The sequence below is a fragment of the Marmota monax genome, unplaced genomic scaffold, assembly GCF_021218885.2.
Source record: "Marmota monax isolate L192 unplaced genomic scaffold, Marmota_monax_Labrador192_F-V1.1 WCK01_AAM20220418_F8-fsc00022, whole genome shotgun sequence".
Classification (NCBI taxonomy): domain Eukaryota; kingdom Metazoa; phylum Chordata; class Mammalia; order Rodentia; family Sciuridae; genus Marmota; species Marmota monax.
The window spans coordinates 26,224,216-26,241,033 of NW_026695215.1; the positions used below are offsets into that span (position 1 = coordinate 26,224,216).

Consider the following 16,818-nt stretch of genomic DNA (forward strand, 5'->3'; position numbering starts at 1 on the left):
AAGATATTAACTGACGAGTATACCACTAGGTATCAGAAGAACCTTAACTGAGGAGTCACTGAAAATTTCTGCTAATTTCACATGTCCTGAAGCTACAAAATATCAACATGACCTTAAAAGAAAGTACTGAGCCATAAACCTTTCCAGGTCCTAGCCAAAAAAAAAAAAAAAAAAATCTCAGGGGAAACTCATTGGGAGATATTTTCTACACATTACAAACCAAACCACTGCTTGTGTTGCTTCGTCCAAGAGCAATTACCTTGATGAGGGACATAAAAGCTTAATGGGAAGAAAAGAACATGAATGACAGATGAATATCTGAAAGACAAAGTAGAAAAGAGGGGGAGAGAGAAAAGTGATAGCAGGACAGTGAAGGAAAGAAATAATAAAAGAACTAGAATTATAAATTTATTAGTGATTTGTCTTAAATTTTGTGAGTTCACAAATACAGATAAAAATTATTTCATTTGAGAAATAATGTATAGAAACATTTTAATTCAATAAAACCTTATGTTTCATATTATTCAAATAAGCACTTTTTACCTACAGAAGAGATATAAATTCTATAAATTATATAATTACTTCTTACTTATGTATTTTTCTAAGTCAGAGATCAATTTTCTAAATGGAGCTCTTATCTTACAAAGGTATAGTAGCATTTCATTATAACAAAGAATTTAATTGAGTCCATGAAAAGTGATGTAGTATATGTGTTCAATAAACCATCAATACTTACTATTAATATTTCTGAAGTAGAGTCTGTGTCAGTCCTGGATTATTGCAATATTAAATTAACTATGCTGTATTTATTGTAGTGATACAATAATAGACAAAGAGGAAATTTAAGAGTTTTATGAAAGGTATTGAAAATATTAAATTAATAAATTAAAATTACGGTACTAATCAAATTACTTCAAATTTTCTTTGGAGTGAATAAAATTAACTGATTTATTCTCTATATAGGATCTTGTAGGTAGAGATTATGACTCATTTGTACACAGTTTTGTATTGTGCCCAACCTGTACTGAAATTCTTTTTTTTAAAAAATATTTATTTATTTATTTTAGTTTTCGGCGGACACAACATCTTTGTTCGTATGTGGTGCTGAGGATCGAACCCGGGCCGCACGCATGCCAGGCGAGCACGCTACCGCTTGAGCCACATCCCCAGCCCTGTACTGAAATTCTTAAAAATATAAAAACACACTCTTTTAAGTGCTCGTTTCTACCCCACATAATTTTAATAATTTTTACTTACAGAGTGAATCTACACATGCACATGGGTCAAAATATGTAAGTTACATAAATTTAAGGCCAAATATTCAAATATTCATTTTTTTCAAATAATTAATTGTTAATCTCAAGAAACAAAATAAAAATGGTTATTATGCAGATGTGGAAAATTCTGTATTTAATTTAAAACCTAAATGAAGAGTAAAACCCATTCAATTTCTATCTTTTGAGGTTCTAACTGAATGTTAAATCAGATACACAATATGGGACAGGCAGTCTTAATACTTGGAGAAGAAAAGAAAGATAAAATAATACATGGAATAGAAATATTGGCCACAAGTTGCCTGATTTTAAGACTCACACAAATAATCAGAAGATGGATAGGTTCTGCAAAAGTGTACAACTTTGGGGATCAGTTCTGGATACAAACAATCTAATATAGTGTACCTCTACTACTGTTGTTGGGAAAAGTGCTTCTCAGTATTAGTTTCCTCACAAAGCAAAATGGAACAGTTGTCTTGGGCGGGCATAATAGCATTTCATTATAATAATAAAAATAAGTCAGAACAGTGATGTAGTATATGTATTCAATAAAAAATTAACAGCTAGTATTAAGAGATTCTGAAATAATTTCTGAAAATGCAGAGGCATAATATATATATGAGAGTTTATAAAGAAGGCATAATAATTTAAAATTACATAATTAATGTTTACTTACATCAATTAAAACATAAATACGCTCAGCAATCACTGATTATGGATCTGCCACATCTCAATATGTGTTAAGCTTCAATGTTTTATTAAAATTTACAAGTGTGGTAGAACAAGATATATGAAACTATTAGGGCATAAAATGGGAACAATGGATGTGGTTATTAGTTCTTAGTTTTTGTGTGGAATGGTTTCTTTTACTTAATTCAATGTTATGAAATAACTTTGGACTTTATTATTAGTTTTTTTTTTTTGAAAAAAAATCTCTTCTTTCAAAATAGGATGAATTATTAAAAAGAGTAAGCCCAAGCAAGAACCTGAAAGAATATTCCTATTAGTTTAAAAGCAATATATCTTTTTCTTTTAATAGTGATAGATATACAAAATTCTTATTTAGGTTTTTAAGTAACTATATTTTCCACTGGGGGATAAGATAAAGTGGGGGAGGGGATAAAGGAAGAGGGTTGTGAAGGTAAAGAAGTACATGAAGAAAAAGAAGGGTGGTAAAAAAGGAAGAAGATGCAGAGTAAAGAAGGGGAAAAGAAGGAACAGGGGAGAGGGAGAGAGAAGGGAAAGTGGGGAGGGAAATGGAACTGTGTTTCTGATTACTGTTTGTTGAAATAGATAAATAACTGCCCCTCCAATACACAGTTACTTCACTGAGAAAAAGTTACTAATAAAGGTGCAGTAGCTCTATAATTTACTGACAGGCATTATAATGTTCTTAGCTTTCTTCAAGGATGTTTTGAACTTGTTTCTATTCTGTCATATTTAACTTTGAAGTTATCATCATTAAGATTGCAAAATTTGGTTTGTTTTCAATCTTTATAAGATATTCCTAAACTCATTACCTATATTTACTGGTATTTATAGTTGCAGTTAAATTGTGACATAATAAATTACATAACTATTATCACCATATCATCAGTTCAAGTGTAACAATTTAAGACAGAGTAATATTGTTTATAATTATTATATTTTAATTGATTTTTTAAATAAAAGCAATGATATCAAACAGTAGTGTTTGGGGTTGAGGAAACAGCATAAGTGGTTATATTATAAGTTAACATTTCTAAATTTTATTTAGTTTTTTATTGTCCACAGCCAAATTTAGAGAACACTGTCTGACCTATCTATACCTGAATTCACATTATATTAAACAAGTAGTATATGAAGCAGTCTTGTTAACAGTCAAGGTAGGATGTAAGTAAACAAAAGCAGACAAGGATAGTAGAATGCTGTTCACTTTAAAAAAAGGTTTTAAATAACTAATTTGGTTTTTTTTTTCTTTTTCTACTGACAAGTATTACTCTAGGTTTGGATGTGCTCAGATATTAGATTTCATGTTTCCTCTTTCCTGACTTATCCTTTGGCAGGGGCATATCCTCAAGTCCCTTCTACAGAAAGGATTCCTAAGTAGTAGCTATTATGTGTCCCTAAAAATGGCTTTATTTGATCCTCACATTTAGATAGTTGGATTATTTACAAAACTCTGGCAAATTGTTTCCCCAAAGAATTTTGAAGATTCTACTTTATTATCTTCCAGCATCCAGTGTTAATGATTAACACTTGTGACACAAGTGTGATTCTTTTTGTTTGTTTGTTTGTTAAAAGGACATGTTTTTCTGTCTCAAATCTTTAAGGATCTTATCTTCATCCCTGGAATATTAAAATATCTGAATGTGCCTCACTGTAGAGTTTTTGTTTGTTTTATCTTTTCCTCAATTCATGATAATAAGTATATGATAGGCCCTTTTAATTCTAAGACTGCCCTTCTGCAGCTCTAGGAAATTCTCTTTCTTTCTTCAGAATTTCTTTTTTATTGCCTTTATTCTTTTTCTGAAAGTTGTATAATAATGTACCCTCCTGGATTAAATTTCCCCCCCTCAATTATTTACCATCCTTTTGTTTTATGTTCAAGCAACTTACATAAAATTTATGATTTCATTCTTAAAGTTTTAATTTGGAAGTCAAATTTTCCATTGCTTTTTCTTAGAATCTTATTCTACATAGTGGGATTTCTTGGATTTTCTACAAGAAGGTTATGTTTTTCAAGTTCTTTATGAATCTCTACTTCTTCCTTGGGACATGTTATTTCTTCTGGGTCTGGGTATTTTACCCTGGTTTTTATTATTCCTGATTGTTCATGAGACCTAAAATGTACTGGAAGAAATCTAGGGAATTCTTATACCTGGGTAGATTATTGGCAAGCTTTATTTTCAGGTAAGTGGGGGGGATGTGGTTCTTTTACTTTGAAAATTTTAAATGCCAGAATGTAGAGGGCTTTGCAACAAGGTTTCAATTCATCCTTTTTGCCCAGTTTTCTTCCACACTGTTGGTTTTCATATTGTTTATCTGAAAGGGAAATGCCTGGTCATGCATTTTGCTCATTGGGGTAGATTATTCCTATACAAACTTTTAAAACAACTCATTTTTTAAGACCCCAGGCTTACTATCAACCTCCTTTTGGGAGCTGCAGGGCAGACTGGCTCCCTCAGTTAAATTTCCCTTCACATATACTGAGGTGCTTCTGTCAGTAAACTTCTATCTACTTTCCAGGTTCCATAAATGCGTTTATATATCTCATTTATTGGTGGCCCCCCCTCCAATTTCTTTTATTTTCTGTCATTTCAATGATGTCTTAAAGGAGAAGAATTGAAGACATACAGTTAAGTAGGATGCAAACTGGTTACTTCAAAATTGAAGGAACCCAATTTTAAGAGAATGAAAAAAGCAAACTGAAAGTCACATTGATTATTAAATCCAGGGAGAAATAACATCTGAATACTATCTATCCTAACTTCACATGCCAAATTATTAGAAGTTTACTTCCAGGGCAATAACAAATAATCATACCCACTGTATAAATGCAGGATTCTTTGAATGAAAAGAAAAAAATAATATTTTAAGAATATTGTGAAATAGAAATATAGAGAATTCTCATTTGTAGTTTTTTCCTATTCAGATTCACTGTATGGCTATAAAATGTAAGGACACTGAGTCAACATTTTCAAAAAGCACCATATGATAAAAAAAGATTGTATTCTGATTAATGAGGTCTAGAATCAAGAAATTTGAGCTGGAAGAAACTTTGGAGGAGAGTCTAGCTCTTATTCATTTTTCCAGTTGTGAGAATGAATATGAATTTCAGACTAGAACCAATGAGTGTCCTTTGCACCTAGCAATAATAATGAGACCATATCGGAACATATAACATTGTCTTAATTATTAAGGAGAAGCTTCAATTAGGTTTAACTTCCATAAGGACTGAGTTATTATAATGGAAACTGAGAGATGCTCAGATAACAGTCATACTTACTCATTACCCCAGTCCAGGCGCACGGTGATGTGCCGCTTAACCTCCCGTACCTGATCCTGAGTCAGGTGACCAGACAGTAGCTGCCTTCGCAGGTCAATAAGTTCATTCATCACATGGCGAAGTTTGTAGAAAAGATCTACTTTGTGTTTCTGAAAGGGCATTTTTGGTGTTGGGTGAAATATAAAAGGGATATGGAAAGGGAATGAAAAGAGAAAGACAAACAGTTAAACTATGAAAAGTGTTCATTTCTTTGAACCATAAAGGCAATGTAAAGAGGAGCTATTATCTAAACATCTGCATATAGTGAGTGATAACCTAACAAAGTAATGTAAGTGATCATAGATCCAATATAATTGGATCATGCATAAGTGCCATCTCTACACCCATTCTGGAGCATTCATTTCCCAGTAAATCAAAGTTGTAAAACTTAATCAAAACAGCAATTTACACAGAAGCCCAAACCTGTTTTCTGACATGTTATAATGTACTTAACAGCAAAAAATTCAACCATCCAGCAACATATCTGAATTCTCTGGGAAGTACAATCAGCTGAAAGAGGAAAAGGGAGAAGCACTTGCCCTATTTTAAAGGCAGTTTTAATATAAAGTTTTAAAGCCAGGTTTTAATATAAAGATAGTCTCTGAAGTGAGATTCATTTCTTGGTTTCTAGGTCCTATCTAGCTTTCTCCTTAGCTTTTCCAAACAGTGTGCATCCTTAGTCATAGATTTCTAGTCTTTTCAGTTTAATAAAAAGTGTCACCTTTATAGAAGTTAATAGAAACAGTGTAATGGACTTAATTATGGACCTCATAGTAGTTTTTACCTTACAAGTAAAAATGCAAGTACACTGAGAGTTAGATGTTTCAGAAAAAAAGATGTACTTCAGAATACAGAAGTCCTATTTCTTCACAAGTAAAATCTTGACCTTAAAATCTTTAGGGTTCTATTTCTGTTAGAAGTATAACTTTGTAGGATAACTGAAATTCTTAGAATGCAACCAATCTATGAAAAATGCTTTAAAGACAGATCAGTATGCACCATAGTGTTAGTAAAATATTTATGTAGTATTTACCCTAAAAAAGACAGTTTTCAAAATAAGCTTGATTTAGGTAGCTATAAATAAAATTAAGTATAAAGAAAGTTCAAACAACTAGTGTTTTTTAGGTGGTAGTCATCTTATAATTAAAATGTTTGAAATATCATAATAAATTAGAAAATATCTAATGGAGCAGTAGACTTCTAAAGGTCCATCTTTACTTGACTTAGCTAAAAGTCCAAGCAGTACATCTCAAAGAGAAATTATTATTTTTTAAAATGCAGGGTTAGGGATTGAACCCAGGGCTTAGCACATACTACACAAGTGCTGTACCACTGAACTGTACTACAGCCCTTAAAAGGAATTATTTTTAATTAGAAGATTTTAGAAAACATGTAGTATAATTGTATCAACTTGTCCTCTATTTAGATGATGCATAAAGAAAAGTTAAGCACTTTGATAATAGACAATACTGACAAAATGGTAGAGTCACAAATTCCTGCCAGCTCAAAAAGCAGGAAAGTCTAAGCAACTACACTACTTGGAAAATTGAAATCTTGAAGATTAATAATAAAGACAATGTGATATGTGTTTCCTGTGCATGCCATTCATATTGAGAAAAGAGAACCACCTATATTTAAAATAGAAAGTTAGAATTAACATCTTCTTATCAAATAATACACAAGAATCCACTACATGCAAAATATGATACATACATAAACATTCATCTCATCAATTAACAAATGCTTTTGTGGCATATGCTAAATGCTCTCACTTTGTCATGACCAAAAGTCCCTGTTCTCATGGCACTTTTTTTTTCCTAGAGAGCAGAAACAGATAATAGACAAATAATTAAAAGCAGTGTTAAGTTCTAAGAAGAAAAATTAAAGCAGAGTAGGGATAGTAGGTGGCCAAGGGTCAGCTGGCTGGGGTCAGGAGAAAGTACTGCTTCAAATGTGCCATCAAATGCAGGTTAAATAAATGTGAAATAAGAATTGGCCAGAAGATTTACAATTGTGGTGGCTGTCACTGACTTCCATAAGAGTAGTTCTGATAAAATGCCTGGACTTCAGGAGATAATATGAGAGAAGGAAGTGAGAAAAGAGCACAGACAACTCTTTCAAAGAATCTGCAATGACTGGAAGTAGAAAAATGGGGTAAAAGGATGATGTGTGATCAAGGAGGGTTTTTTAAAATTGGGAAAACACAAGAAGAAAGGGCTTCAGGACAAAGGGGGAAGATTTAGCTTAGATACACAGATGTTCTTCAGTATCTGCAGGACCCCCCACTCAGTAGATACCAAAATCAAAGGATGCTCAAGTACTTTATGTAAAATGATGCAGTATTTGCATATAACCCACACATATTCTCCTGTATACTTTAATTTTGTGTGTGTTAGTACTACAAATACTTAAAGACAGATCAATATAAGCTAATATAGGGTTATAAATCTAATTAAAAGAAAATTACTTCAAAAGTACTATGATTCTCAAAAAGAATAAATATCCTGTCATGATGACTTAAAACTTTTATATGAAAATCATTTTAATGGAAACTCAAGTGCATTTAAATTTCAAGCTGTTAAGGTAAGAGTCTCAATATTTTCCCTTTTACCTTCTTCTTTTGAACATTCCTTTATTTACCCTTAAATGGATGATTTATTTCTCATTTTCATTTTAGCAAGTTAACCATAAGAATTTGAGTTTATTGAAACTCTCTAGTATTCTTTTATTCATTACAATACTACTTAAAAGTCTCTTACCATTAAGTAACCTTTAACTCTATTCTAAGTGTTTTGTCATATACCCCACCTCATCCCAGTAAAATATAAACATTTCTAAATTTCAATACTTCCTACCCAATTGAACTTTATGCCAAAACTACATTTAAGTCCAGCAATACAAGCTTTCATTATAGGTTACTGCATACCACTGTTAGCAAAGGCGTGCAATTGAATATGAAAGACAGAAAAAAAGGCCCAAAATTTCACCCTGATTTTAAGCAAAAATAAAAATGTCAAGAGGCAATGTGGAAATTCTTTTTGTTCACTAATATATGGATGTGCATACACAATCTACTTCCTTTTTCTCTCAAGGGCCAGGATATCATCTTTACCCCACCCTCAACCTAAACATATTCTGTCCTCCCTTAGAGATTTGATAGCCCAAATAGCACACTAGAACTTCAATCCTTTCTCACAACCCAAATATTTGCAGGAGAGCTAAGATTTTCAACACTCTATCTTAGTTTATATAATATTCTATCACCTAAAACATATCTTAATAAGAAGTAAACAAATCCAATCAAAAGGTAAGGAATGTATCAGTGACATGAAAAACAGGCTGCAGTTTTTCATGTCATTGATACATTCAAGGGCACCCATTGACAGTTTCGGACAGGGCAAGCTTACCTACCAGTAGGCAGTGGGGCAGAGTCATCCTCAGGCTCACAGTCAGCCCTTCTACATAAGACAGAACAAACGCCTACTTAAAGACAGTCCCTAATCTGTCTTCCCCAGGCACCTTTTCTTTTTCTTTTATTTTTTTTAGATACATATACATGACAGTAAAATGCATATGACATATTATGCAATATATGGAGCATAATTTCCCATTCTTGTGGTTGGACATGATGTGGAGTTACACTGGTTATGTACTCATATATAAACATAGGAAAGTAATATCCAATTAATTCCACTATCTTTCGTATTTCCATACCCCCCTACCTACCTTTCATTCCCCTTTGTCTAATCCAACGAAGTTCTATTCTTCCCTCCCCATTCCTTATTGTGTGTTAGCTTCTGCATATCAAAGAGAACCTTTGGCTTTTGGTTTTTGGGGATTGGCTTATTTCACTTAGTATGATAGTCTCCAGATCCATCCACTTACTGGAAAATGCCATAGTTTTATTTTTTAAGTCTAAATAATATCCTATCATGTATATATGTCACATTTTAGTTATCCATTCATCTGCGGAAGGGCATCTTTAAGTTGATTCTATAGCTTAGCTATTGTGAATTGAGCTGCTATAAACATTGCTGTGGGTGAGTGACTGTAGTATGCAGATTTTAAGTCCTTTGGGTATATGCCAAGGAGTGGAATAACTGGATCAAATGGTGGTTCCATTCCAGTTTTCTAAGGAATCTGCATATTGTTTTCCAGAGTGGTTGCACCAATTTGCAGTCCTACCAGCAATGCATGGGTGTATATTTGCTTCCACATTCTCACAAATATTTATTGTTACTTGTATTCTTGATAATTGCCATTCTCACTGGATTGAGATGGAATCTCAGTGTGGTTTTGATTTTCATTTCTCTAATTAGTAGACATGTTGAACTTTTTTACATATATTTTTGACTGATCATTTTTGTTCTGTGAAGTTCCTAGGCACCTTAGAGGGAAACAATAGGAAACCAGCCCAAATCCTTTCCCCTCCCCAAATATTAAAGATTAAAAATGGAAAGTAGATGATTTTGGAAAAGAATAGACAACTGAAAACTAAGCCCTGAGTTGGTTAGGGGAAGACAAGTAGGGAGGGTGGAAGGTGGGGAGGAATCATTAATAACCAAGCTTGTTACACCTCTGTATAAAGGCTCTTGGATTAGAGTACCAAGAACTTTTGAAGATGTGTGTGTGTGTTCATGTATGGATATGGAAAGAATAGAATTGATTAAAAGTCTTTAAAAAGGACAAACATATTGGTGCATGTAGATATTTCCAGCTCCTTTGGAGGGTGGGGCAAGAGGACTACTTGAGACCAAAAACTGGAAGCTAATCTGAAAAAATAGGGAGACTATCTCAAACACAAAAAGTATTTTAAAAGACCTTCATACCACTATCCACTCCTTAATCTAATGATTAGATTTCTCTACTTGACAGTTCTCTCAGCAGAAGTTAAAACAGAGGCTATACATGTTGGGGGGGACACAAAACAGAGCTAAGGGTGGGGTTACCACATTAAAGATGGGGAGGAAGAGTAAGAAATTATATAGTAAATAGTAGAATCTCCAAAGTGCTAATAGTCTTGTATCTTCCTAGGAAGGAAAATGAAGGATTCTTCACTGGAAAACTTATCCCAGGGGAAAAAGATCCAGACATATCGATATTGCCTTGCTTCTCCCTTAATTTTGATCACTCTGAAGTAATGTCCACCAATTAATAAACACTAGCATTATTCCCAGAGCTTTCCTCTACAACTTAATGTCTTAATCTTAAATATGAATGAACAAAGAACACCATATAATAGGGAAAGCTTCCAATATGAAGAAAAAAGATAAAAAATAATAAGAAAAATGGAAACTTGAAGTAATAGAGACAAATTCAGAAGTAAAGGAAAATTTCAATTATATTTCAAATAATTTATATTTTTAGATAGCATAGAGAATATAGTACATCCATTAAAGAAGAATAGTATACTAAGCTCGAGGGGAGTGCCCAGAGAATTCAAAAAGGATTCTGGAAATTAAAACAGGACAGCCTTAATTTAAAATAAAATTTAGTAAAAATGAGGAATTATGCCAGAAAGTAGAATAAAAAGGCAATACAATACAATGGATATAATAAAGTTAGTGAATCATTCCAGGATGTCCAATTCTAATACAAGAGATCTAAGAAGCAGAAATATGAAAACAGAGAAGGAAAATGTCAAAGAAGTACAACTGCATATACCAGAAAATGAGTTTCCAGGTTTAAAGAAGTGGCTGTGTAGACAGCATAAAAAATACACAAAGAAGATCTTTCTAAAATTTCAGAACAATAAGGATGAAAAGATTCAGCAATTTTTTATGGAGAACGATTTGTAAAAGGTACCAGAATGAAATTGGAATGGTATAACATAAATATATCTCAACACTAGAAGCTAGAATCAATGCTTTCAAAACTCTGTGTTTCATTTGTAATAAAAATGTTTATATCCAGTCAAACTGTCAATCAAAGAAAAGTACATTTTAAACATGCAAAACCTTTAATAAAATTTTTCTCTCATACATTTTTTTCATGAAGTTATAGAAAGTGTTTCACCAAATAGAAAAGTAAACAAAAATTAAATTGAGACTGATTTAACCTATGAGACAAAGTAACCCAGGAGAGAAGCACAGAAAATTCTCAAGCCAGATTAACAAAGAGGTGGTAGGGCTCCATATAGGATATAACTGAGAAAAATTAACTGAAAAAATACCTAAGGTGTTCAAACATACTCAAAAGAGATTTTCATCTCTGCTACAAGTTTGGGACATAGAAAACAGAGGGAACAAAGCACATTAAAAATAAGAATGATTAAATGTAAGAAAAACTTATAAAAAACAGTTGTACAAGACAGAAATGCAATCTTAGTTTACTATATGTGGAAATAGTTATATAAGCATAGTAGCAACTGATATTGACTAAAAATGGTGATGCAGGCATTTTGGCAGTATGGAAGATTAAGAGTATATGTGTAGGGAAATGAGCACTCAGTTTAATTGTTCTCTTCTAAAACAGGGATATCATTAAGTGATATCTAAAATATAAAAAAATAAGATGTTCATTAAGAGAATATTATTTAGAAATCTAAAATATCAGAAGAAATAGCAAAAAGAGCTGAAAATTAGTGTGGAGTAGGAACCGAGAATGGGGAGAGATGGAACCAAGAATTGATATTTTTATTAAATACTTAAGAATTTTTAATATATAATTTTAAAACACACATTTGCCTGTATCTTTGACTTTTTTAAAATATGAAGTTGAATAACTCCTATTATAAAAGACCCTGCTCCATCCCCTACCTCAAGTAGGTTGCTATGGGCCACAGAGTTTAGCAGATTCTGGATCTAGATTTCACTACTGTCTACAAATTTAAATATTAATAAATGGAACTAGTAAAACCTACTGTAATGTATTGATTCCTTGTTAGAATCAGCACAAAAGCTAGGCCATTTATACATCTTATTCCCAGGACAGAAGAGAAATGAAACACATTCCACAGCAGAAAAGGCATGGGAGATATTTGGTCTCGACTACAGCATGGAATCTACTATTTGATACCATTATACTCTGGTGACAGTATATAGTTGTGTATAGTAGCTACCCTGCCTTCCAAGCTCCCTTAGGATCTGAGTCATCCTGCTGCAGCAAAGAAAAAGAAGGTACACTTGACATGATACTTTATCTAAAGATGCAGCAGTTGTTTTATACAGTGCAGTGATTGCAAGTAGTTCAAGGAGTTCTTATTAAAGGCATTGTGTTGTGCTCAATTCTACCTTTGGTTACATCTAGTTCTCTCTCTCTCATTCTTTCTCTTTTAAATTTATTCTTTTTAGTTATATATAACACCAGTATATACCCTGATATTATCACAAAAGCAGGGAAAACAATCTGTTGCCATTCAATCCCAGCACTCACTCCATCCTCAATCCCCACCAGTTCCCATACCACCTCTCTACTGATCCCTCTTCAATCCATTTACAGTTTACTTTCTGTTTTCTAATCAATGTCCTAGGGATACACCCGGTTCTGGGCCCCACCATGCCACATCCATGGCTGCACATAGGAAAGTTTGGTTAGGTTTATTCTACTGTCCTTCCCTTTTCCAGTCCTTTCTTCTTTCTACTCCCTGATCCCTTTCATCTACTCTATTGATTTTTTCCTCTATTTTGATGAAATTATCTCTCCCTATTTTCCCTTTCTTTCTCTCTTTTAGTCTGTCTTACTGTGGTCAGAGGATGACTAGGAACCTTAAATAAAAGTACAAATGACTTACCCCTGCTTTTTCCAAGTGTACTTCTCAAGTTTACCACTATCAAAAACAATATCAGAACATTTTCTACCTTCCAACTACTGATCTTTGTTCTGGAGTTTCATAATTCTTTAATGTAGAAATAACATATCACAGTGAGTGAGGATACTAGCTTCAGTTAGAACTCTTGATATTTTGTCTTTTTGGCAACTGTAGTTCTCTGGGCAAATTTACTAACCTCTCTCTGTGCCTTGGTTTCCTCTTATTTGAGAGAGAGAGAGAGAGAGAGAGAGTGTGTGTGTGTGTGAGAGAGAGAGAGAGAGAGAGAGAGAGACAGACACATCTATATAGGGTTATTATACAGATTAACTGTGCCTGGCACCTAGTAAGGGCTTTGTAACTGTGGCTATTAGCATATCACTTTCCTTGTTTTCCCTGTAGCAGACATTCTCTTCTGGTCCTGACTCCCAAACATCACCTAGTCTTCTAGATGTACTTCCAAACAATGACCACAGTAATCTCACAAGCGTTCCATGTTTGTCCACTGTTCTTCAGTCTTGCCATGAGCACAACTCTCTAATAATCCTTTTCAACCTCGTATGGGTAATTACAATCTTGATTTGTATGCTATTTTTCCTTTTATGTTTTAATTACTTATAAAAAGTACAGCTTTGGTTTTGTGTGTTTTAAAAACTTTTTTGTTTTTATTAGTGCATTATAATTATACAAAACATTGGGGTTCATTTTGACATAAGCATACATGCATGAAATATAAATTTGTTCCACTTCAGTCCCCAGTGCTTCCTCTTTTCCCCCATTCTTCTTTCCCCCTTCCTTTACTCCATGGATCTTCCTTGTATTTATTTATGTTTTTTAAATTAGTGCTTTACAGATATACATAAAGGTAAAATTTATTGTGATATATTCATTTATGTACATATTATAAACTGATTGATTTCACTCCATGTTTCTTCTCTTTTCCTGTTCCTCCTCACTTTTCAATCCCCTTTCTATACTTGAATAATTTCCCTTCTATGTTCATGGGATCCTCTTCCTTTGTACTTATTTTGGTCTAGCTTTCTCATATGAGAGAAATCTTTCTGGTGAAATAAATCTTTACTTTTGAAGACTATGCTACTCTGAATAAGGTAAACAAAAACTATTCATAATTTTTTTCTTTAGAAAGAAAAATAAATTTTGACACTGGTCCTAGAGCACAACAAGCTGACATCAGATGGTTGCACCACAATGTATAAAACTACTCTGTAAACTACAAGAAATGAGGTTCATGATGTTTATGTTGAACAATATATAGGGATGCATATACTTGCTTATGTTAGAGGTAGTTTAGAGCAGTGGTTTCCAAATCGCTTTTTAATTGTACATCATAAAGTTTATTTTGCTACACACACACACACATAATTATAAATTAGGCATATGCATATATATTAGTATTATTTTCTTTAAAACATACATTTTTGTGTGTGCATGTATAAACATGTAAAAACAAATCCCATAAGTACGTAAAATGCTAATTCACCAATAAAGTGGGAAAGAATAAAAAACAAAACATACAAAAATTTTACATATAAAAAAGCTTAAATAGAATTATTTTATATGATTTAAAGTTAATATTTTCAGTAAATTTCAACAGTGTCATCAGGTTATAAAGGTACAGAATTATAGTGAGTTTGGGCTTTCCAAGGAAACAGAACCAATAAGATACATGTGTGTATATGAGGGGACTTACTAATTGGCTCAGATAGTTATAGTTGCCCACAGTCTCACCATCTGCAAATTGGAGAACCAGGGAGGTCAATTTTGGTATTCAGAGTCTAAAGGGCTCAGAATAGAGAAGCAAAAGAGGTTATGTACTGGTCTGGGTCTCTCTCTCTATTTTTTTCTATGTGGAGCTAGGTATTGAACCCAGGGCCTTGCACATGCTAGGCAAGGGCTCTATTGCTAAGTCACAGACTTCTCCACCCCAAGTCTGATTTTAAAAGCCCAAGAACTAGGAATGCCGATGTTCCAGGATAGGACAAGATGTATGTCTTAGCTGAGAGGGTGGTCATCCTTTGTCTTCCTTTTCATTGTATCTAGGATCTAAACAGATTGAATGATACCCACTCATATTAGTGAAGGTGATTTTTTTTATTCAGTCTACTGGTTCAAATTATCATCTTTCAGAGGCACCCAGAATCTATAATATTTCATTGGTTATCTGGGAATTCCTTAGACCAGTCAGATTAACAATAATTTTATCAGGTATAACATTATATGGTTATATACAACCGTATGTTTTTTTGTTTATGGTGCTGGAGATTAGAACCCAGGACCTTGTGCATGCAAGGCAAGCACTCTACCAACTGAGCTATATCCCCAGCACCATATGTATTTTTAATGAGAATAACTGGATTGAAATTTATTAAATTACAATTACAAATTTTGTGATTTCCAGGCTGGTAGAGAGGGTAGAACAACTGGGTCAATTTCTTTTCATCAGCACAGTTTCACCTAGGTTTTAAGTCTTTAATCTACTTTGAGTTGATTTTTGCTTAATAGTGTAAGATAAGGTCAATTTTCAATCTTTTGCATGTAGATATTCAGTTTTCCCAACACCATTACTGAGTAGATTATCCTTTCTTCATTGTATACTCCTGGCACTCTTGCCAAAGATCACTTGGTCATATGAATGGGGTTATTTCTGGGGTCTTTATTCTATTCTATTGGTCTTTATGACTGTTTTTATGCCAGTGTAATACTGCTTTGATTACAATAGCTTTGCAATATACTTTGAATTCTGGATGTAATACTTTTGATATTAGACCTCCTTGAAGTTTCCATATAATTTTTAGGTTTGTATTATGGAAAATTCCATTGTGTACATATACCATATTTTTCTTTATCCATTCATGTGCTGAAAGACACATAGCTGGTTCCATAACTTGGCTATTTTGAATTATGATTCTACAAACACTAATGTGCCTCTATCACTACCATATGCTGATTTTAGTTCTTCTGGATAAATTCTGAGGAGTGTGATAGCTGGGTCATATGGTGGCTCCATTCCCAGTCTTGTGAGAAACCTCTATCCTAATTTCCATAGTGGTTGTACTTATTTACAATTCCACCAATAATGCATAAATGTTCCCTTTACCTACATCCTGGCCAGCATTTATTATTATTATTAGTGTTCTAACTAAAGATGAAATCTCAGTGTAGTTTTGTTTTGCATTTCCTAGATGGAAATGTGTATGTATTTGTTAACTATTTGTATTTCTTCTTTTGGGAAATGTCTGCTTAGCTTCTTTGCCCCCTTATAAATTGGGTTATTTAGGTTTTTTTGGTGACAAGTTTTTTGAGTTGTTTGTATATTCTGGACACTAATCCTCTACCAGACAAGGAATTGGCAAAAATTTCCTCGTATTCCATAGGGTCTCTCTTTGTGATCTTAATCGTTACCATCGCTGTGTGAAAGCTTTTTAATTTGATGCCATCCCATTTATTAATTCTTGGTAAAACCTCTGAACTTCAGAAGTCTTACTGAGAAAATAGTTTGCTTATGCCTGTATGTTGGAGTGTTCCCTTATGTTTTCTTCTAGCAGTTACAAAATTTCTGGACTGATTCATATAGGTCATTGATCTACTTTGAGTTGATATTTCCGCAAAGTGAGAGACAGTGATCAAATTTCTTTAATCTGCAAAAAGATATCCAGTTTTCCTAGCACCGTTTGTTAAAAAGACTGTCCTTTCTCCAATGTATGTTTTTGGCACCATTGTCAAGGATCATAATACCATATGTGTGTGGG

The 16,818-nt window shown here is 33.2% G+C and overlaps 1 protein-coding gene across 8 annotated transcripts in view; it reads right to left on the bottom strand.

Annotated features, from left to right (window-relative positions):
- Nucleotides 1–16,818, bottom strand: part of Dock3 (dedicator of cytokinesis 3) — a 680,226-nt gene that overhangs the window by 338,829 nt on the left and 324,579 nt on the right. For all 8 annotated transcript variants that reach the window (XM_058574833.1, XM_058574836.1, XM_058574835.1 and 5 more), the window contains exon 6: nucleotides 5,263–5,411. In XM_058574833.1, the coding sequence (XP_058430816.1) occupies nucleotides 5,263–5,411 (149 nt within the window). The remainder of the gene's footprint in view (nucleotides 1–5,262; nucleotides 5,412–16,818) is intronic.